The 23,394-nt window shown below is 32.5% G+C and overlaps 1 protein-coding gene across 1 annotated transcript in view; it reads right to left on the bottom strand.

The window, feature by feature from the left end:
- Positions 1-23,394, bottom strand: part of GRIK2 (glutamate ionotropic receptor kainate type subunit 2) — a 361,868-nt gene that overhangs the window by 142,231 nt on the left and 196,243 nt on the right. The window contains exons 10-11 of the mRNA XM_066315185.1: positions 20,513-20,626; positions 12,194-12,400 (exon numbers count right to left, since the gene is read on the bottom strand). Of these exons, the coding sequence (XP_066171282.1) occupies positions 12,194-12,400; positions 20,513-20,626 (321 nt within the window). The remainder of the gene's footprint in view (positions 1-12,193; positions 12,401-20,512; positions 20,627-23,394) is intronic.

Raw genomic sequence — 23,394 nt, 5'->3', positions numbered from 1 at the left:
CTGGCTCACCTAACACATATATTTGTAAGTGCTGAGGTGCTTCTCAGTATTTATTCAGCAACAAAAAGTCACTGGAAGACAGATGGTTTACTGAGATATATTTCATTGACAGTAATATTACACAGTGGTTGCATTTCATTAGACCCTCTTGTGTCAGCATTCTTTTCTTGGCAAAGTCTTGAACAGCAGTGGTAACTAAGGGGGTTTTATCAACTCTCCCTTTAGAGAGGATTCTGATCTAGAAATCAACAAGAACATTTACTAGAGGTAGATTTTTTTTAAAGGCAAAACGTTTTGTAGAGAGAATTTGTATTGTGTCTACTACCACAGAAACAACTTTCTATGTGAATTCAATTAGACAAAACTGGTATTTATGGACTGTATGGAATCCTTCCAATTCCAATGAGTCAATTTTCATTTGCCTATGCCAGTATGGATAAGATTTAATAGCTGAATAGATGTAATATGAGCACTCATTAAAAATAGATATAGTTTCTGTTTGTTGATTTATAATGCACTTTCACTGAAGTATTTTGCACCAACTTCAGTCTAATCAACAGGTAAGGAAATTGCATGTAAAAGGACTAGAGGCAGTAATCCATGAAACTATATGTAGCAGGAAGATGGGTGAATATTCATTTCAACAGTAAAAAAAAAACCCTTATCACTTCAGTTCAGGAATTTTGTACAAAGATTTCTTCTAATTGTTTAACGAGGAGGATTCACATACCTCCAGAATGAGGAAATTGTCAAAGACATTTGCAAGACTGTGTGATACTGTGGCTCAGGATTCAGGAAAGAAAAACTCTCTTATTAAAAAAAAATAAAATAAAATAAAATGAGGGCAGTTATATTATAATGTATTGGTTTTTCTCTGCTGTTTTATATACTCTTTCTAACATTGTATTTTTGTACTAGAAATGTTTACCAAATATTTAAATTATTAGACAACATACTGAAGTACACCTTTTTGAAATAAAGTACGCAGGTAACATTGCTTCCTCTTTCGTAGCTAACATTTTTGTTGCTATATTTTTGCAGATTTACTGTATCTTCCTGGAAATATTGGAGTTTTTTTCCACTTGCTAAACAGCTGTCACCTAGACTTTCAGTTTCTGCACTCAGGACAGAAGAAATCCTACATCTTTTAACTTTGACAATTTTTGTTCTCAAACGGATGGGGTTTTACCAAATTGTTTCTGTGAATTAATTTCATCACACAAGAAAGTTTCACTTGTGTCAAATTTTACTTAATCTCAATTTTTTGTATTACTTTGTCATCTGCAATTTTCCACAATGGTATCAAAAAGATTAACATTTTTACATATCATTTGGATGGAAGTAGATCACTGCAGGATATGCCATCTCTTATTGATTAACAATACTCATTTTTTTTGTAATCTATAATTTCATCATCTTAATTAATTACTGAAGTAAAACTTATTAATATTGGCAAAATCAACCTCTTGTGCACTCACCTGCATTTTCATGCAGGAATCATAATGCACACTCTGGAATTCTTAATTTATCATTAGATTCCAGGGTCTTAGACTTAACTAAAATTGATCATTATTACAAATAATAAAAAAGGTCCTTTTACAAAAGTCTATCAAATATTAAATAAAACCAGAATATTTTGTATATTCTCAAAACGTTCTATCATAACAGGTTTTACATGTCCCATAATTATGAAAACATAGGCAATATAGTAAAGATTGTATTTCAAAAATATTGTCACAAATCTAAAGAAGAAAAATGTTAGCAGTATTTTTATGCTCTAGATCTTAATTTAGCTCTCTTCTGCACAGTGTATATATATGCTAGCTCATTTGAAAAAATTGTTACATTTATTTAAATTGAATAAAGCTTATCCAGGCCCTAGGCACTATTTAAGTGCTAAAGATACCAGGACAAACTTATTAGCAATCAGCTTTAATTAAAATAAAATGTAAGTCCTAAGGAAGAAATATGTGGTGGCCAAGTTAAAATATTTCTGGTATTTATAAGATGAAATGTATGAAATCCTTTTAAATTTCATTACTTTTATAATTTATTCCTTAAGTGATGTTTTGCTTCATTCTAGAAGACAAGGGTGAACAGAGGAGTAAAAATACTTAATTAATAAGAACACACAAAGTAAAAAGACAAAAAAAATTGTCTGCAAGACAGGCAAAAGCAGATAAATTCCAGTCTAACTACTGCCCAGTTACAAAGTCAATGGAGAGTTAAATAACATTACCTATGTTACTAGACCCTCATGAAGTCCAACAAGGTAAAGTGCAAGGTCTTGCATCTTGGTCAGGGCAATTGCAGGCACAAGTACAGGCTGGGCAGAGATGGATCACGACTAGCCCTGATGAGAAGGGCTTTGGAGGTGTTTGTGGACCAAAAGCTCAATGTGACCCAGCAATGGGTGCTGGAAGGTAACCCATAAGGCCAACTGCATCCTGAGCTGTAGAAGTGTGGCCAGCAGGAGAGTGAGGTGATTCTGCCCCTCTACTCTGCTCTTGTGAGTCCCCAGCTGGAGAATTGCATCCAGCTCTGGGGTCCCCAGCACAAAAAAACCCGTTGGAACAAATTGAGTGGAGAGACAGTAAATTGATAGAGAGCTGAAGCAGCTCTCTTATGGAGACAGGCTGAGAGGGCGGGGCCCTTCAGACTGGGGAAGAGAAGGCTTTGGGGAGAACTTATGGAACCTTCCAGTACCTAAGGGGGCCTACAAGAAGGCTAGAGAGGAACAGTTACAAGGGTATGTAGTGATAGAACAAGAGGGAATGACCTTAGGATGAAGGAGGGTAGGTGAGGATTAGCTATTAGGAAGAAATTCTTTACTATGAGGGTGGTGAGGCACTGGAACAAGTTGCCCTGAGAAGCTGTGGACTCCCCATCTATGGAGCTGTTCTAGGCTAGGTTGGATGAGGCTCTGAGTAAACTGATCTAGTGAAAAGTTCCCTGCCATTGGCAGAGGGTTTGGAACTTGACAGTTTTTAAGATTCCTTCCAGCCCAAATCTTCCACAATTACTTGATCTTTACTGAATTATTACATTGGTAATCCTTGATGTCTACTCAGCACTTCATGAGACAAGTGGACAGGTGGGTTGACGGGTCCAGGCCCAAGCTGGTACAAGAGAAACAGGGACATACAGGAATGAATAGAGCAAAGAGCTATGGAGATTACTAAAACATTGTAGTACCTGCTGTATAAGAACACACTTGAGAGACCTGTGACCAGTTAGCTTGGAGAAGGCACAGTGAAGTCTGCTGAATGACTACAAATAACTGAAGGATAAGGGGAAGCAAAGACAATGGATCCAGAATCTTTTCAGTGGTACCTAGTGAAAGAGTTAACAGACAGAAACTGAAATGCAGAAAAATTGATTTAAAGATATAAACCCCACCTTTCCATTTTAGGAATATTCAAAGGCTGGAGCAAGTTGCCCAAAGTCCCCATCCTGAGGAAAAGTCAGAAGTTGACAGAACATGTCCCTTGGCAACCTGCTGTAGCTGGTCATGCTTTGATCAGGGATTTGGGTGAGGCAGTATCTAGGGTCAGTTTTTGATCTCAACAATTCTTCAATTCTGTAGGGCAAGTAATTTCTCTTTCGATTTCTTTAAACCCATCTCTGTAACAAAATTGCAGTTTTATTTCTGTTCTGGCTGCAGACAAAGTTTACAACTAGTGAAACTAGGTTTGGCATATATTCTCCTGGTTTTCCAACAATATTCCCATGTTAAGCTACAAGTAACAGATAAAAAAGATAAAATCTTTTTTACAGTTATGAAGACTATTAGAAATTGCTCAAATATCTAAGCTTCTAGTGCTCCTTCAGCAAAATCCTGATAGCAATAGGATTACTCCAGAAAAGTGCAATGAAGTGTTTCTGTGGTGGCTTTTCCTAACTGAACTGTTTTTTCATTGTTATTGCACCATACCAATAATATAAGTACAGATCTTAACCTAGATTTTTGCTTTTACATTTTGGAATTATGAAATATTACAAAGGAAGGATAACTTCCAACCAGAAGGCTCACTTCCAACCTAACTTGAAGATCATAAGGCATGGGAGTGACAGAGCTGAATGCTGCAAATGATATTTGAAATAGCTCAATTATTTTTCTATCCAGAAAACCTAAGTTTAAATACTAATGAAGAAAATAATTCGCCATGAATTTCAAGAATGACTTTTGACATATTTTTGCCACGACACTTATTTTAGAACAAGTGTAACTTTTTTACAATACTGATCCACATAACAAAAAAATCTAGCAAAATACAAATGTTTTCATTAATTATCTATTTTCCATTCTATAAATGAATCTTTCAGTAACGGATTACCGTATACATTTCTAAAGCAGAGAAAGAAATAAAAAAATTCCTTCAAGTTTAACATTTTTTGGTTTTTGAAACTTGCTTTTGTAACCTTAAAAGGAGACTTTTAATCATTTATGTCACATGACACAGTTTTTATAAATAGATTATCTCAGTATGTAATTTTTTTATTCAATATCTTGAGCAAAAAAAACTCCAACAGGTCTGTCTACTGTTTCACAGTTTTGTCTGGCATTCTATGAGTACCCCACCCCACAGGTTCACATAGAAATATACATACATTCTTTACAAGCACCTAGGCACAATCACTGACACGAATATCTATGTGTGTATGTGTATTTGTTTCACAGTAACATACTATCTCAGGAGAAAATGTTACTTATCTTTGGAAGTTACCACACATTACTGGACCTCATATTTGGGCCTTCAGAGGTCAGGAAATAGCAAAATAGAAATTGACTGTATGCATCAATTTCAACATGTGGTGAGAAAGTAACATAATTTTCTTCCTAAGACACACACAGTGAGTTTCATTTCATGTATTTTGGACTGCTGTAAAGCTGCACTCATTGTCTTTTTTTTAACTCTGACTGTTTGATGCTTGTATAATTTTCTTAAACTACTGAATTATTTTCAATGCCCTAAGAATAGCAGATCAGACTTGATATTTTCCAGTTCCCCAAACACTGTGGATGACATGCTTTGGTCATCATTCCCAGAGACACATCTCCCACAAGCGCATCCTGAAACTCTTTTACCAAAATGGTGTTTCCATGAAAATTGACATACTCGAAGTTTCCACAGTCCCTCCTCCCTGTCTTCCATGAAATGTTCCCTTTGAAATATGTTGAAATTCTTTGGATAGGAGTAAAACACAAATTGCAGCATTATTAATAATCCCTAATAAAAGGGATAAGACCCAATGGAAATTAACTCTGCTATTAGAGAATTCTATTTTTCTCATGTACTTCACTTCAGCAGACATACACATAGAAACAAAAATCCCAATGTTATTTTCTACCATTCTGTACTATCATTATACCAGCAAAAGTAAAAAAATCAGATAAAGGTATGAGGATATGAAAAATTTAATACTTTTATGAATGCAGCCCTAATCCTGGATCCAATTAGTTCATAATCATTACTGTAAGCATAGATGATGCCTGAGCAAAAGCATTATTGTTTGGAGTTTCATCTGAAAAACTTAATGCCACTGCCTTGATTGGCTATGATTCACTTTGCTGGCAGATCATTGAAAGTTAATTACAACTATTTGCTGTACAATGTTTCTCTGTAACTGAAAACTAATTATTTTATAAACCCCAGTGCATTAGCCAGGGACGTCCATAATGTCCTAATTGTAAAAGAACAATACATAGGCATATTGCAGCTAAACAAACAAGAAGACAACATTCACTTACTCTTAGTGTCAAGAAATTTCAAATAAACTACCCCTGGAGTACAGATCTCCAGAAAAAAATCCACACATCTCAGTCCCTACTGTCAAAGTCCTCTGCCACCTTTGGTGTGAAATCACTGAGAATGTAGTTAAAATTTTTCATTCAGTTTCTTTGGGAAACATAGGACATGATTAGTTTAAAAAATAATGGATTAACTTTTATAACCCTTTAGAAAAATTGCATACTTTATTATTCTCTATGCCTTACAGTAATATTAGAAATTTTGCTGGGCCTTGCTTTACTAAATGCAGACTGTGTGGAAGTTCCTTGCTCTTTAGAAAACAAATTGTTCACTTAAAACTGCTGTTATATTGGAATCTGCATCTTCATCTCTCCTGTACTTGAAATCAATAACAAATTAATAAGGAATTAATATATACACATATATGTTCCTTACTGAATTTATACAGAGTTTAGCAAACCTGGTCTGAACTTCTGGATTAGGATTTCTTTGGCATATTAGATTACTGACTTCTTTTTTTTCCCAATTTCCCCGGAATTTTTTGTGTATTTATGCATCTCTACCTGAAGTTTACTTTCTGCATAACTTACGCTGAGTTAAGATGTTTGCACATTTTCCATGGAATATAATACATAACCTTAATTAAAGAGTGACAAAGTAGCCATGAAAATTGTCTTCTTGTGAGAACAGAGATGAATGTTTAGCTGTTGGTTTGAAATGAAATTGTATTGTCATGTAGAAGACCATCTCTTTGATCTTTTTACTTCAAAACAAACAAACAAAGATGGAACAGAAAGTGCAAGGTATGGCATGTTTGAGTGAATTACTTTGATAAATTCAGACATGAAAAATATTTGAAGAGAGGTTTTGTGAGTCTATAAATATATACAGTTTGCTTTAAGTGAAAAACAGGATCTCAAGCAACAGAAGAGATATGATTAGTTGCTTCTCAGGGACACACAGATGCTTATTCAGCTTGGGACAAATTACTTTGGAAATAAAAGGTCAGAGCACTTGAAGCTGTGGACTAATGAATTAGCAATCAGACTGAAGAGCACTAAAAGGACAAGTGATATTTTCTGCCATATTACAAATTATCATAAGAAATTATCTTATGACCCCAGGACATGTTTACAGAAATGAAATGCTACTTTAATAAGGAAGGAAAACACACAAACAATAAAAACTGGAGGCCAATATGAATATTTAAAACAGAAAAAATACACATGGAATGTATGTTACAGGCACTTAACAATTAAAGGGTCGTGGATGCTATATCATAGCACAGTATAACTGGAAGAAATTGGAATATATATTTTAAATAGTAAATAATGCAAATCAGTAGCTTTATTTAAAGAGACGGTTGTGCTGGACTTCCTACATAGCTTAATAAACGTAACTAATAATGATTACTAGAAATTCAGGGAAGAGAGCTTCAGCATAAAATATCAATGCTTAATCTGCAATGTAAATAAAAAAGTACAGAGGATAAAAAATGCACTCAAAAGAGATGGCTTTCAAATAGCTAAATAGAAAAATGGGGAAAGAGCTAAATTATAAACAAAACATAAAAAAGCTGAAAATACAAACAGATAAGGATAATAAAACTGAAATATAACAGCAGCATTTATTTTATTATGTGTTATTTTATTTTACAGAGACAACAGGAAAAAAGTGAATTGTGCCTTATTTTTCTAGGAGAGTAAGGAAAAATGAGATAAAATCCCAAGAAAAACTAGAAAAACAACAGACTAGAAAATACTAGAAAAACAACATTAAAACGGGGCTAGTGGAAATCAGTTGTCATTCAGGTTACCATCTATCTACATTCACCAGAGTTGCTGGTTCAAGCAGCAATAGCTGAACTGCAGACAAGCCAAAACACTATGTTGTTTATGATCTATTACCCCTCAAAGCCTTACTTTCCCAAAGCATCAGAGATAAAATTTACTATATGTAGAAAAACCTTTAGTGTGAGTGAAATTTTCATCATATGACACCTGAGATGCAGATTCTAGTTCCATTATAAAATGAGGAAGACATGAAGCAGACATGGTGCTTTAAAGAGTACTGATAGTCCATAGATATTATTGTTGAGCACATTTAATGATGATGAAAAGAGGAACATTGCCCTTCCTTCCTTCCTTCCTTCCTTCCTTCCTTCCTTCCTTCCTTCCTTCCTTCCTTCCTTCCTTCCTTCCTTCCTTCCTTCCTTCCTTCCTTCCTTCCTTCCTTCCTTCCTTCCTTCCTTCCTTCCTTCCTTCTCCTAAAGATTCTCTAATTGCCTATTACCATAGAGTCTCCTGAGATTTTCACTTCTAAAAGCCATGGCTAAATTATCCTGCATTGTATTGAAAGTTTCAACTGTCAGACCTTTGGCATAAAAACTGCAAGAAGAAAGAGGGAGGAGAGTTCTGCAGTCTTTTCTTATGAGTCTCTATATGGCAAGGTTTCCTGTAGGAAAGAGGTAGAGTCCAAACAATGTGATGAAATTGCTTTTGAAATGGAAGAAATAGAAAAGAAAATAGTGGAAGAATGTAAAATTTCACTGCCTCAAAAGGAAGGAACCAAACATCTACACAGTCAGTTTTTAGAAGGTTTTTTGCCACTTCTATACAATAATATAACAGTTTTGGCTATAGGTGTTCAAGATCATAAAGACCTTATTTTAAAATAAGAGAAAGAAACCAACGTGTTATTGAAGGAAAAACACAAAAAATATTTAAACTGATCATATAAACATCTATTCTGTTACAAAAAGAATAAAAAGCTACTACATTATTTTTACAAGTGTAAGTATTTGATACATATTTATTTTGAAAAATTGATATAGATTTTGAAAAATTCAAAATATACTTGAGTAAAAAACATTTTGTCTAAAGTTAGCTTAAACTAAATAGTTCTTTCTAAATGTTCAACTGTGTAAAATTCCTCCAAGCTGAAAATCTGATTCTTAGAGACAAAGTTCCATTTAATCCTCACATATGATCAAAGAGCAATCATGATCTAAAAACTGAATCTTTTCTGTAATTATTTATGAATCATAAAATATTTGCAAGCCTTGAAGTCTATTTGTAATGCATAAGCTTTGTGCTGTAGAAGAATCATTCAAAGAACCCCCCACAAAGGTTATTTTTAATCATGTATGTATAATAACAAATTATTTCCAGTGGATTTTTCATTTAAAGCGCTGTCAAAGTATAAACCAGTATTTTTTTACCTTTTTTGGAACCCAAATTTAAGAATTTTTTAAGCAATGTTGGATCCTTAAAGTTGGATGTCTAAGTTTCTAAAAACAATAAAATTATATATTTTCATTCTGTCCATCTGTGCTAGCTATATTGGAATATAACTTACAGGAATAAAGGATACATCTCATGCAGTATAATACAGTGACATGACAACTTTTAGTACTTAGGAACAACCAGAAATTCTCCAGAAATTATGATTCAGTTCAAAACCTATTCAATAAATCTGTTCTTTCTTAAAGTTTTTGAATCAAAGGCAGGAAGTCAATATAAAGAATACTTTTTTTTGTGTATGTGTGTGAAGAATTCATCCATAAAGAATGGAGATACCTGGAACTTAGCTTCCCCTCCCTCCAATATGTAACACTCTTACCCTGAACTAACCTGAGAAGAGGGTAAAATACTCAATGAAAAATTGTGCCAAAGAAATCGGAATGCTTAAGTGGAGAAATTCAATTCAAAATTTATTCATAGAGAAATGTCATCTGTATTTGCTTTCCTAGTTAATATTTGTCTTACATTTTCAATTCTAGACACCAGTGTCTTTTTCCCAAAATAATTTATTGTCAGTGGTCAAAGGGAAGGAATCTTTGTACTAAATTTCACTGTCAGTATTTATCACAAATTCAAAAAGAAGCCACTTATTGCTTGGAGAGTGGTGTAAGAATGCAGATGTGAACTCTAAGTCAAACAGTCAAGGAAAGAAGAAACATGAGCAAACTGTGGAAAAGGAGATTGAAAACAAACAGAGCCTGATGTAAACTCTTCTGTCTCTGTTTATACTACAAAATTTACATTCTGAGACTGACATGATATGCTGAGCTCAACTGAGATAGCATTATCTTTATTTCATTTAGACTTTTGAGCCCCAGCCATTATGCAAGTGACTAAGTACTGATTTAAACAGTTTATTTAAATCTTAGATTTTATTTGGTACTTTTAATCTTTACATAAATGCGCATTTTCTTTTCTATACATATAATATACCAAAATTATTAATTTCATTTATTCTTGGACTATGCATATTATATATTACACTTGCCAACATATATACTAGAGCATAGTGACCTTTCTCTCTGAACTTAATTGACTGACAGATAAAACAAAGAGATAAAAATAATTTATAAAAACATTTTTCAATAGATTTAAGTGCTATGGCAACTTTGAGAGCTGTCTTTATTCTGTAGTCTATTTTAATTAGAAACTCTAGTTGAAAAATATAGAGTCATTTCACCTTTCAAAAATAAAGAAATTGAGCTTATTAAATTACTTAATAGGAGCGAAAACCTTCATGACAGTTTAAAAATATGCTCTAAGAGAAAAAGGAAGACTAGAAAGCCAACGGAGCATGTGAAATACTAACCATATGGAAACATCCAATGTGAGAACTGTCTATCTGGAGTGCCTCACTTTTGAGGTCTGAAGTGTTGCTTGCTAGTAAAATGCACCAATAACATGCATGTAAATAAAGGGCACAGGTGTATAAATAAATTGCATGTATTCAAATAAATTATAAAGTAAGAATTGAGAAAACCAAAGAAAAATTTAAAGGAAAAATTTTAACAAGTGAGGAATTGAGAGAGACTAATAAAAGTTATGGTCCAGATTAGGAAGTGGGACTACATCTTCCATGTGTACTAACACAGTCTCTAAACTTTTCTGACTCCTAAGTAAAAATAATTTTAAAAGAATAAAAATAAATAAATCAAAATTAATCTAGGTTCTAGATTCAGCTGTATATTTTTAATGGGAAAAGGAATACCTGTTCCATTCTGTGTTATCAAGAGGAAAGATGGGGAAAGCTACTGTTTCACTCACTTTACTTCTGCAACTTGTTCAAATGCGTTTTATTTTATTATCTTAGTGTAAAGCTTAGGAGGCCATACTAGTGTTTTCTTAAGAATGCTTTAGGGCTGAATAATAAAAGATGTATAAAAATGTGATTTATATTTGTTTCTAAATAAATACTTCCACAATATACACCTCAATCACAGAAAATTAGTTTTAGATGAGGATGTTACTTAACAAGCATCAAATCAAATAGTTGAACAGGCCTATGCGCTTATTCATGTGTAAAAATGCACATCTATAGAGAGTCCAGCTAAATAAGTTTGCTTTCTATGTGTGTGTGTGTGTATAATAAATACACACATTTAAAGATAACATAACTATAATACTCCCACGCATTCTTCTTAAAAGTGTGAAGCCAGGCAAAATCAACATCTGTTGCAACACCAGATTATCATTTACTAGAAAAGCATGAAGAACCACTCTCCCAGTAAATATGAATATTTTGATTAGCACATGTTCTGCCCATCTGCTGAAATCTTAAAGCAAATTGAAGCAAGATAAGTAAATATTTTTCAGGCTATTCATGCAGTTTTTGCCATCATTAAGAGGTTCCACTTGAATTAACTACAGTCTTCTCTCCCATTTATTTTAAATGACAGTGATGTGCAGAATATGTTTCATCTCAATCTTCGACATCATGTCTATAGAGAAAATGCTATCAAGCAATTTACCCAAATAAATGCAGAAAGGAACAATGACATAATTTTTAAATTTACAAAAATATTTCTAAGAGACTGAATTCAACTGGCATGACCAACTGAGAAAGCATATTTTGAGGAACCTGAAGTAATGCCTCCCTTAGTCACTTACAGCCGATTGTAATGGCATCTGGTGTGACATTGCTTTGTTCCATCAGTGTATGTTGACATTGTTGTCTTGCTTCTTGCACTTAATTGTTAAAATGTCAAGAAAGATGAATATCAAATGATGTGTGTGTGCTTACACTTCACACAGAGAAATTTCTCTAGGACAAAATCTCAGATCCATGATCAGAAAAGGAGATCTGACTCGTATTCCTGTCACAAATTTTGTTATAAAACCCCATACATCTGTTCTCAGAAATAAATTCTGAATACTATTTATTTTATATTTTGACTTAGATGTTTGCTATGGAAGAGCTAAACCAAAACAAACCCTGTCTATAGGCAAAAAGGAGATGCTTTATTTTACAAATTCTACACAAAAGAAATAATGGATATCAATCTACTTGCATTATTTCTTAAAATAGCTGCATTTTGAAGACAGTAATATTAAAATGGAATTATCATAAAAGTTTCACAATTCTTATAGAAAGATTTGAAATCTAAATGCATAGTTGCAAGCCTGTAAAAGTTAACTTACATGATCAATTAGTTCACGAACCATTCCATTCCACTGTCCGCTGGCATCTTCTTGGGCTCCATATTTTCCATCTTCCACCAGTCTAATCTCATAGGAAAATCCAAGGATAGTAGACAGCTCCCTGAGGAGGTCAATGCAATAACCTTCAAAGCGATCATTTCCATACAAGGGTTTGTCAGATTTCTTGAACATAACATATGGTTCTTCCTGTAGGAATTAAAAAGACAAAATGGATAATGGGTGCCCCCACAACCTTTCTTCTCATTTTAGCCTTAAGCAGTAGACACTCAGGTGCTTACATATGCATACACTCATGACCTCAGTCGCTGTACAAAGAAATAATATGAAAACTAGAATCCTCTTAGCTTCAGCTATGTGTGTCTAAAGTCTTCATGTATTTTCAAAGATTCTTTTTTCTTTTGGAAAAAATTACACTCTAAACATTGTAGACATGTCTTCAAGGAATGCATATACACACTAAATTTAAATGTGCTCCTTAATTAATTGCATTTTACAGCAATATAAAATGTATTGTTTGCATGGACAATGTAAGCCTATTAAAACGCAGAAACAATGTGCTTTGGCAAAGGAAAAAAATTCATTAAAACTAAAAATTATAAAACATTTTAAGTATTAGATTTTACATTTTTATTTATACAAGTACTTAAACTGTTTTCTCAATGATTTATTAGGCAAAGTGTAAAAAAGGAGGAAGAAGGAAAAAGTCAGTGAAAGAACCTACATCTCAAATGCCTCAAGTTATAGGCTGCCATTTACAAGACTTCATCAAATCCCGAAAACATTTACTCAAAAAGTAGATTCTATGATAGACATTCCATAAAAACTCAATTAAATTTCTTTAAGCATTTATGTTCTATTTTAAATCAAATTCCAATGTAATTTTTTACATTAAATGATGTGTAAACAGACAGAAAACAAATATAAATGTTTGTCAGAATAATTGTAATTATAGGAAGAAAATTTACATTTATCAAAACAGTACTTTTACATCTGCTTCTCAGTATAAAATGACCTTTCTCAAATAGAAAATTAAAGAGAAAATACAAGAAAAACTGTTGGTAGTTTTCCTCTACAATATGGAACCAGTATTCAAGCTGTGTTTGTTAGGTTAAATATGTAACTCGGTCTTTGCTCACTTTTGGGAGAGACTTTCTATTTTTTATAATTAAAAAGAAAAAGAACCAAGTAAGATAAGACAAATAATAGTATATTCAATCATTGCACCCAACACAAGACTCATTGAACAGTCAGATATACTCTCCAGGGTGTAGGAAAATTCTCATAGTCCTAAGTCCCCACATCAGCACTCAGTGAGGTTAAAGGAACCTCAATCCACAAGTACCTGACAGCTTTATTAATGTAATCTTCTTCCTATTTTTAATGTAACCTTCCTTCCTATTTTCCCATGATTTAAACATTATATCCACGTATAACTGGAACTTTAGGACATAAGATTTTATTCAAATGAAAAGGAAAATGCAGGGATGAATCTTGTTCTTAAAAGTACTGTTAAATACTCCTATTGAAATTAGTAAGGTTACAGACATTTTCAAAAAGTACATCACTGATCTTCATACATTTAGGAAGGAACAAACATGAAATAAATTGTCCAGCCAAACAACTAGGATGTTTTGACAGAAATTTCTCAAACAACAGATAAACATATGACTCCAGAAGAGCCCTTCAAGATGTAGTACTGACAAGAACAAAGACCTAGCAGAAAACATGAAAGTTGAAAGCAATTTAAATGACAAGGATCATTGAATAATTCTTGAGAATCAGAGATGGTATCAGAGCAAAAACTATGTGTGAAAATGGTTGTTTACAAACTTGGGAAATTGATATTAAATATCTCAAGGAAAACAACTGTAAGAAAAAATATTTTTCAGGTGAAGCGACAATTTTGTGAGGAAAGCACACCACTAGCTTTCTGTGGTGCTGGAAAACACAGTGTGCTTTTTTTTTTTCTTTCTGGATTAGCAGCAATTTTCTTCATATTAACTAGTATGGTTTGGGTTCGTGCTCAAATAAATGTTACAACACAGGAGTATTTTCATTATTCCTGAGCAGTGCTTGTGTCGAGGCCTATTCTGTAGGAATGAAGGAATTCCAATGTGGCTTGGAATGCTCATGTGCACAGATCTGAGACATTTGCTCTCAGAGTTCTTCAGGTATTTACAATCTTACATGTCTCTCAATCTCTGAACTTGGCAAGATTCTTGACTACGTCTTTGTCTCTCTCTTCCATTCCAAGCAATCCTGAGTTATCTGGGAGAGAATTTAAATATGTGCAGTATCGGGGAGGACATATAATTGTCAAGTTATGCTTTTAATTCTCTTTTGCTTAACAAGCACAGCCGGGTTTTCTTCATTGAGCCATTCAGCTCATTCATACATTCCTACATATTTTTCTATCGGATCATTTTAGAAATCCTTAGACATTTTATCTGTTCTGCTGATGCTTTTTTTATAGTTTGTTAAAGAAAAATGAAAAATCTTGTAGCGCCTTCTGTAATTCTTAGCTCCAACTCCATACTCATTTATATTCTTCACCCTGGACAACTTGGATAAGGGCTGCAGTAGTATCTGTACTACTGCTTAATGATTCTCAACTTTTGCTGAGAAGACTGATCAATAAGCTATTCATACTCTCTTAACGCTTTTCCGATCCTACATTAAGTAATTTCTTACTGATACTTGTTACTTTTTCTTATAGTCTTCTACTGTATAAAACATTTGTTTTTTCTTTTCAGACTTTTTACTTGCTATCTAAAATGATTTCTAACTTTACTTGAGCTGGGTTGGTGTTGACAGCTTCATCTGTAATAGCTCTCGTTAATCCTATAGTTTTCCCTAGTTCACTTTTTTCTCAAGTAATACACATTCTAATATTGAACATGGCATTCAGGTACTCCAGACAAGTGCATGCAAAGGGTTCTAAATGCTTTATTGGCTCAAGATTTGAATTTGTAGAATGGGCTAATGTAAAACTGGTTGCTAAACATGATCTCAGGAAAGTTTCTATGCACTAAATGTACAATCACCCTTGCTTCTTGGTGGATTATCACTTCCACCAAAATCTGTCACTAGGACAATTGTCACTGATTAGGTAGGCAGAGCTTTTAAATTGAGTGATATGTAGATTGGCAGCTGCTTTAAACTTACTTTAACATTGTTCACAATCTATTTTTTTTCCTTCGGTTCCTGAAAGCATGACCCTTGTAATTACTAGACCAAATAACAAAACGGGTATTTGAAATCTTCTAAACAGTTTCAGTTGAAATTAAATCTTTCAACTGGATCTCCCCAGGAAAACAGGGAAACACCTTCCCTTGACACTTTCATTATTGCTTGGAATGACACTCCAAGTAGCTTGAAACAAAAAGTCACTAGAATAAACACAACATTTCCAGAAAACATTGCTATGCTAAATTAAAAACATGTGAGCTTGCTACAAAATTTTAGGATCAAAGTCATCATTTAATGTTTCATAAGATGAAAGTATCTTCAGTGAAGAGGGATACAGAAGAGCCCTATCCCAAGCCAGATAAACACTAAAAATGAGAATGCAAAAAAAATATTCTGAGAAAAATTACTGAAAAGTAAACTTAGCTAAAATACTGCAAATAATGGTATGGCTACAAGGAACAGTGGAATCTCAAGTAGATTAAAAACTGTATCTGTAAATAGAAGATAAATCTTTGAAAATTAATTAATATTGTAACTTTATAAACTCTTTTTAGTTATAAAAATGTACAGCTAATGCTTGAATGAAAGCACATTTATTCTAAAAGAATTTAGAATACACACTTTTCTGTGACTTTCTCTATTTCTTTTCAGATTTAAACAATAAACATTTATTTGAATTATTCTGCTGAGTTGTATTATATTTCAACTCCAAAGATATTACTAGAAATTACAGCAAGTTTTAAATTTTGAGTAGTTTTATTTTGTATAAATATTAATCAAATATATAATTTTTTATTAATAATTTCAACATGGAATAACATTTTTTTAAAAAATCTAGAATTTGTTTCTATCAGTATTGAGGAAAGCAAAACAAAGCAAAAAAAAAATCAACAAAAAGAAGTGGAAAACCTAATGATGAAAAGAGGAAAACCATTTGCAAATTTGCCAGTGTTAGAACAGAGGTTTTAATTATTAGATTCTGTTCACCAGAAGATAGGATACTAGAGTGTTAAAAGGCTTCCATATCTTCTTAATATTTATTTCAGATATAAGGAATACACAATTGGTTTTCACAGTACGCAGTTAAAATTGTAGTGGGAGAAGTGAAGCAATCCACTAGTCACTATCAATCAAAACAATTGATGGGCAACCCATCTATATAAAGATGACAGGTAAATTTAGTCTTTAAATTTAAATATTCTTTTAATATATATTATTTTAAAATTTGGCCACTGAAAACTCATGTTTGGGTATCCAAGAGAAGAGGGAGAAATATTATGAACTACCTATTTGAGAAAGCAGCATATATTAATAAAATACAATGTAAGAATACTATATTTTGAACTAGGTTAAATAATTTTAAAATTTATTATAAATATTCCTCCTGATTCCTACTAATTCTATTCCTATTACAAACCAATTTTTAATGGAAGTACAATAAAAAGGTAATTTCATTTTTCAAATGCAATGTAACAAAAGACTACTAAATTTGAGAACATCACACATCTTTCATAACTTTCACACATTTCATGGAAAAATTAATCTTGACAACTGTGAGCTTTTCTGAGCTTTGATGTAAGCAGGTACAGAAAAGTACATAAATGCTACACACAAATGGAAACAGGAATTTATTTCAGTAGAACAGGGCCAATGAACCAGTATGATAAAATGTACGGACTGATATGAAATAAGCATAAAAAACCCCTAAGTACCATGCACATACCTTTATAAACATGGAAATTGAATTCCAAAGTTAAAACTCTTTGAGATTGGAAGTAGTATATATAGAAGAGAAAAAATATTCCGATATTTACATCTGAAGTGTAAAGAGAATAAACATTTCAGAGTTCTGGTAGGAATCAGTTTAATCAAATAATAAAAAGTCCTTACTACTGGAGCTGAAAATCTATATTATGTAGGTGTTTTCTTTGGTTTGATTTTTCCAAATGCAGAATATTCTTAAAGCAGACTTTTAAAAAGTTTCAATGCAGATGGTTTTAAAATAAAACAAAGCAATGTTATCAAAAAATTGATATATCCAAAGCCATAGTTATAAAAGACAAAAACAGCACACTTATTATTTTTCAAATGTTTTCCCCTCTCCACAGGACTCTCTCTCCTGTGACCATGTTCAGCTGGTGTTTGGGGCTGCTATGGGATCAGAACTTGGAACTGAGACACATTTCTTCACAAAACCTGCTTGTAGGTAGATGTCTGAGACAGGATGAAACCCTGAGAACCCCTGTCCCTTTCCAGAAAAGAGCACTGAATTGTTGAGAAACCAAGGAATAATCTTTCATCTAGCTACCTCCAAAATGCATTATGAAGAATTCAAGACAAAAAGGAGCACACAATTCTGTCCTTATTTAAAGTAGATAAATTTGTGCATTACAGTTTATATTTTATTACTTTTCCCATCAATATATTTGCTTCTTCTAGAGGCTCAGCCAGCACTGAAAATGCAGGGTATACTTACTCACAGCTGTAAAGATCTTAATGACTGCAAAATATAGGAGGAAAAATATATTGCTCCAAATTTCAGAAAGAGAATTCAAAATAAAAGAAAGACTGGGATATTTAAATGTAAAGTGAGCATTAAAGAAAACTACAGAGAAAAATGATCAAGGCTCCACAGCTGGCAGTACACTATAGACTATTGTAGGGAATTCTTAAAGTGAAATGAAGAAAAACCACATGAACAGCTTAAATGATAGAATTGCCTTTTTTCATTTATGCAAGATTTTGCAGACTCAAAAAAGGAAGAAAAGGAAGCTAATGAGGTAGGTATTTTTCTAGGAGCTTTAGCATTTTATATTTTTTCCTTGCATTGCTACCAAGTGAATATTCAGTAATATGTTTTCTGTCCAACATAAATGTATTTTTAAGCATAAAAAAAGATAGAACTACCAAATTAAGCAGAACGTGTGTTTCTGAACCAAAAATGGTTTGGTTCCTTTTTACTATTCCAAGTACAGCTCTTCCAATTTGTACCACTTCTTCTGAGTACCATTCTTCATGGTAGCTGAAAAGAGTAACTGCAGTTACCAAAATTTTTACTAAACACTAACTGAAGAAGAAAAGGCACCTACAAATGAGCAACTTGTAACATCAATTTATAGTCCTCTTTTTTTCTTTTTATTGCATTGTTTAGATACCTGCAAAGATGATGGATACTTATAAAAGACCACTAACCAAAAGTTAACTCTTAAGAGAAGGGTACCCTTGATTACAGAAGGCAGCTTTTCTTTTACATCTCAGGAGTCTTCTACCAGAATAAAATCAGTGTTCATTGGCAGCACTGCTATTTACACTTGTGCAATTTACCATTTCTTGAGTTAATTACTTCATCCAAAATCATTTCAGTATCACTATATAAAAACCAATATGATACTCAAAGTATATTAACTCAAACCTCATCATCAGACAGGTGTTAAAACACAAACAAAATTGAAACACCCCAAGTTATTGAGTGTTTCTTCTGTAATCTTGCAGGGATTGATCCTTGTCACAGTACTGTTATCACTGGTCTGGAACCAAGCATACAATGATGGCTATTGAAGAGTGCAGATACAAAGTCTGGTTGATCATTGAGTAAAGAAGGGAGCAGGTCACTCAGAGAGACAGGACTATATTCTGTAAAGGCGTAATTCTAGCAGCAATTAGGCTCACATAAATTAAAGTTACATATCTGTGAAAATCATCAAGAAAAATACTGTGTAGGATATCTGAGTACAAAGCAACAGCAGTATAGAGAGCACGGGAGGTCAATTAGAATTATTAATAATTTTTACTTAATAATGAAGTATTTTTTACATGTAGAAAAATTGTAAAAGTCAGTGGGAAGAAACTTGACAGATAAATACTCTAGAAGACATGCTTTTACTATCAGAGAATATATGAAATTCCTTAACATTTCTTTAAAATATAGAAACAAGGGATTATAAATTTATAAACTAATGTATAACTATAGTGTACTGGTATTATAATTAAATGCTAAAAGAGAAAATTGTGGTAAATCTGTGCTGGTGTTAGCGTAACAAAAAATTACATCTGAAGGTGAGTCAGCCATGTTCCATTTTATATATTTGGTATGCATTTTTCAATTAGTGAAATAAATGAAAGAAAAGATTTCAGAAGATTTTGTATCACTGGTAAACAGACCTTATATGCAATGAAAAAGTTACCCACTGGATGAAATTATATGACTTATGTTACACAAAATGTTAAAAGTACACTGGCATTTGTGTCTATGGACCTGTAAAAATTCATTCTAGCTTGAAATGTCATAATATATGTTGGTAGGTAAAAGCTCCTGAGCAAAGTGTACAACGGCCAGGAAGTGGATACTATTTTAAAATCTTCAAATTCATTATAATGGTGGTAGCAGACAAACTTCTGGAAAGTTTAAAATTTGCTTTGAAATTAAAATTACTATTTCAAAATCATTGTGAGGAAATAAATGAACACTTCTTTTTTTACATAAATAAATGTATTTAATTATAAGTAAAAGATACCTCATTCACTGCTGTGAATTTGCCAACAGTGAAAATAAAAAAGAAGTTACTCAAATTGTTTCTTCTGCTCTAGTTCAAAGGACAAATCAATTAAATATCTGTATGACTAAAAATTTCATCGCAATAATTGAGTACTAACAATTCTATATAAATGTTAAATACTTTGTACTTTCCTTTGAGGTGTTAGAATACCAAACAAAAGCAATAATTTTTAGCTGGCTAAAATCATTAGGCTAACAGGAAAAACACATTTTAAAACCAATTATCTCTTGTCCTCTCACATGGCACTGAAAAAAGCAGCTTTGTAAAGAAGAAAACATTTTAGTTAATAATAAGGAAAGTTAAATTACTAATCAATTAACATAACTCCAAAATTGGAATAACTTGCTCGCAGTTAAGGTAAGTGTAAAAATCCCCAAGTAGCTTAACAACCAGAGTTCATTCAAGACACCATAAATTCCAAGTAATTTTAAGTTAATTATAAATTGTGATAACACATACTGCAGACTATTCATTGCTATTGCAATTACTGTGTCACATTCTATCAGTTTTTCTGCATAACTGTATTTCAGGAAAAGCAAATACAGTTGCTTACCAAGATGGTAGTAACAATTAAAGAGCGATTGGACAGGGAATCTGTGATGTTTGCTGGTTTTCCTTTCTGATTCTCTGTCATGTTAAGGCCGCTCAATGGATCCCAAGTTCCAACCTATAAAACAGTAAATTACTGTGTAAATCACCCATGAGTTGCATTTCAGCATCTAGAAAAGAAGACTTTAAGGAAAAACAGATTGCTACAGGGAAAAAATTTGATTGGTAAGAGCTATCATTGAATTTTGTTCCATTTTTCTCTGTCATTGCATTTAAAGTCTGCTATTTAAAATATGATTAACAATACCTCAAATTGTGTTTTTTGAAGTGTGACATTAGGTGTAAAGATGATATAAAGAATATCTAAAGCTACTCTTAATATTTAATTTTCCATTTCTCAAGATAAACCACATCTGAAGATAATTTAACAGACAAAAATTAATTTGCAGAGCAGAGAGCATTGTCTCTACAAAAGGATTTACTCTTTTCTGTGATCAGAGAGAACAGCAGGACAAAATATGGTTTTGGGAAAAAATAATGGAGAAGACAGAAACAGGCTAAGTGCAATATTTTAATTAATTTACAGATAAATCTTCAACACATGAGTATTTTGACATTTTATATTTTGAAATAAAGTCCATAGGATTTTTATGTAAGTAAGAACATGCAAGGTTGTGCTCCAAGGTTCAGGTCAAGCACAGACTTACATAATAATTAGTAAGTAATGAGGCTTATCTGTAATTTATCTGCATTTTCATCCCTATACAACTAAAATGGTAATTTTAACTATCCATTTTAGAAATCAGAATGTTTATATTACTCCATTGTCTAAAAAAATCCCCCACAAATGTGTCTTATTTTGGTTTTAGACAGGATTTTGAACATCATTTCAAATACTAAGTAATATCTGTAACATAAGGTCAAGATATTTTAAAACTGAACTCAGAAAAAAATTAAAAATTTCTGTAAGGATTAATTGCAAATATATATATGCATGTATATAAACACATACAAATTTTAAATTGTCTTTTCAACTGAGTCCTGAGAGACTGTTTGTGTACTTTAAAGTGATCTGTTGCCACAGGGCTGTAAAGTAAGTTTAGGATGCAATGTGGATAAAAAGAGTTCCAGTTCTAAAACTGAGACTACAGCAGAGCATGAATCAGTGGATGCTGTAATAAAGAAAAGACAAATTCAATCTCTTTTGCTGCAATTTTCTGTTCCACAGGATTAAATATTTTGTCTTTATTCCTTGCTTAACACTCAGTTCCAGGAAGTCACTCTTTTGAACTTGGCCATTAGGTACCTCATAAATTGATCAAAGAATCATGAAGGGAACAAAGAATACGTGTGTCTCAAAAATACAATTGGAAAATAATATCTAACACATCGTTTCAAAGTATTGAAATCAAGCCTGTTACCAAAAACCTCTTCTTCATTTACTGTTTTAATACAATTTGATTTGGTGAATTGAAAGACTCATAAAACATAAAATGTTCAGCCTTGCAGCTTGGTCACAATCAAGAAATTTTAGAAGGGTTGCTAACATTTAATTGCAGTGTTCTACTAATTATGACAATCACAGTGTTTGGTTTACTTCAAAGACAAAACTAGAGTAGAATAACGAGAAATGAAAAAGACCAGAACTTGAGACTGTCACTGAAGCTGAACTAATCTCCTCTATGAGATATAACTTCAGGTACACAAGTAGCACAAAAATTTCTGAGGAAACACCACCATCTTATATGATCAGTTTCAAATCCTAAATTCATTAATTTTTTTTTCTCAAATTCATGTCTATAATTCAAATTAATATTGGCAAAAGTTAAGATTTTGCTAAAATACTCCCTCTCCTACTCTTTAACATAGTCACGACCACAAGCAAAAGAGTATCAAATGTTAGGATTTGGATTTTATCTCACTACAGACTTAATCTACTGCTGACCTATAAGAATTATCAACAGCATTACTTTAAAAAGAGACTTCTGTCTCTTGATAAATCAATACATTAATTTCCTAAATTAGATCCATTGTACTTTTGCTGCTGATTTTGTTAACCCAAAATCTAAGAAATGGACCAAAAGTCAGAGGTTAAAAATCAGACTTTCTTTGAATTATCGTTGTTGATACGAAACAATTTGAACCACAGGTTCTTATACGCTACTGATATGTTTAGCTACCAAATCATACAAATGTATTTTCAGAGCTGCTTCTTACAGAAAACTTGTGCAAATACAATGCAACAAGTTAATTATTTTCTATTTGTTTTAAATAACAGTGTTTGTTTTAAAAACCAGTGTTTTAATTTTTAAGTAGCTTTTTGAACTTAGCAGAAGGTTGCCAAGGTCTTTTTTACTAGAAAATTTTAAATTCCAAAAATGTAGAAAAAGTGCATCAAAGTAGTCTATAACTGAAATTCAAACAAGGTACAATTTCATTTACTATATTATATTTATATTATATTGGAAAAAAAAAACAACCATAAATTTTCCTAAAAAGTGAAACAGGTATTCTTATATACACTTTAGAGACAATTTCACACAGTAAAAATATTGTAAATATTGACCATATTGTCAAGCCTTCAATCTCCTATTATTCTTTCCCCTAAATGGCTAAACTTCTGAAATTCTGAATCGACCATATTTTAACACTTGTTATCCAAAGTACAGGATCTAAACCATGAACATGTGCTCCATAGTGAGACAAAGAAAAATGATAGAAAGAATTAGCTTAGGCAAGAATCAGTTTATTTAAGTTTAAACCATTCCAAGAGCTACATTCATCACTGAATATCACAGAATATTCTATAACATGGTAATTGCAGTGGTCCCTCAAGGACATGGAATACAATTTCCCAAATTCATGTGAATGGTTAAAAACTTGTAT

The sequence above is a fragment of the Sylvia atricapilla genome, chromosome 3 (genome assembly GCF_009819655.1).
Source record: "Sylvia atricapilla isolate bSylAtr1 chromosome 3, bSylAtr1.pri, whole genome shotgun sequence".
Taxonomy (NCBI): domain Eukaryota; kingdom Metazoa; phylum Chordata; class Aves; order Passeriformes; family Sylviidae; genus Sylvia; species Sylvia atricapilla.
This window is presented reverse-complemented; position numbering and strand designations above follow the sequence as displayed.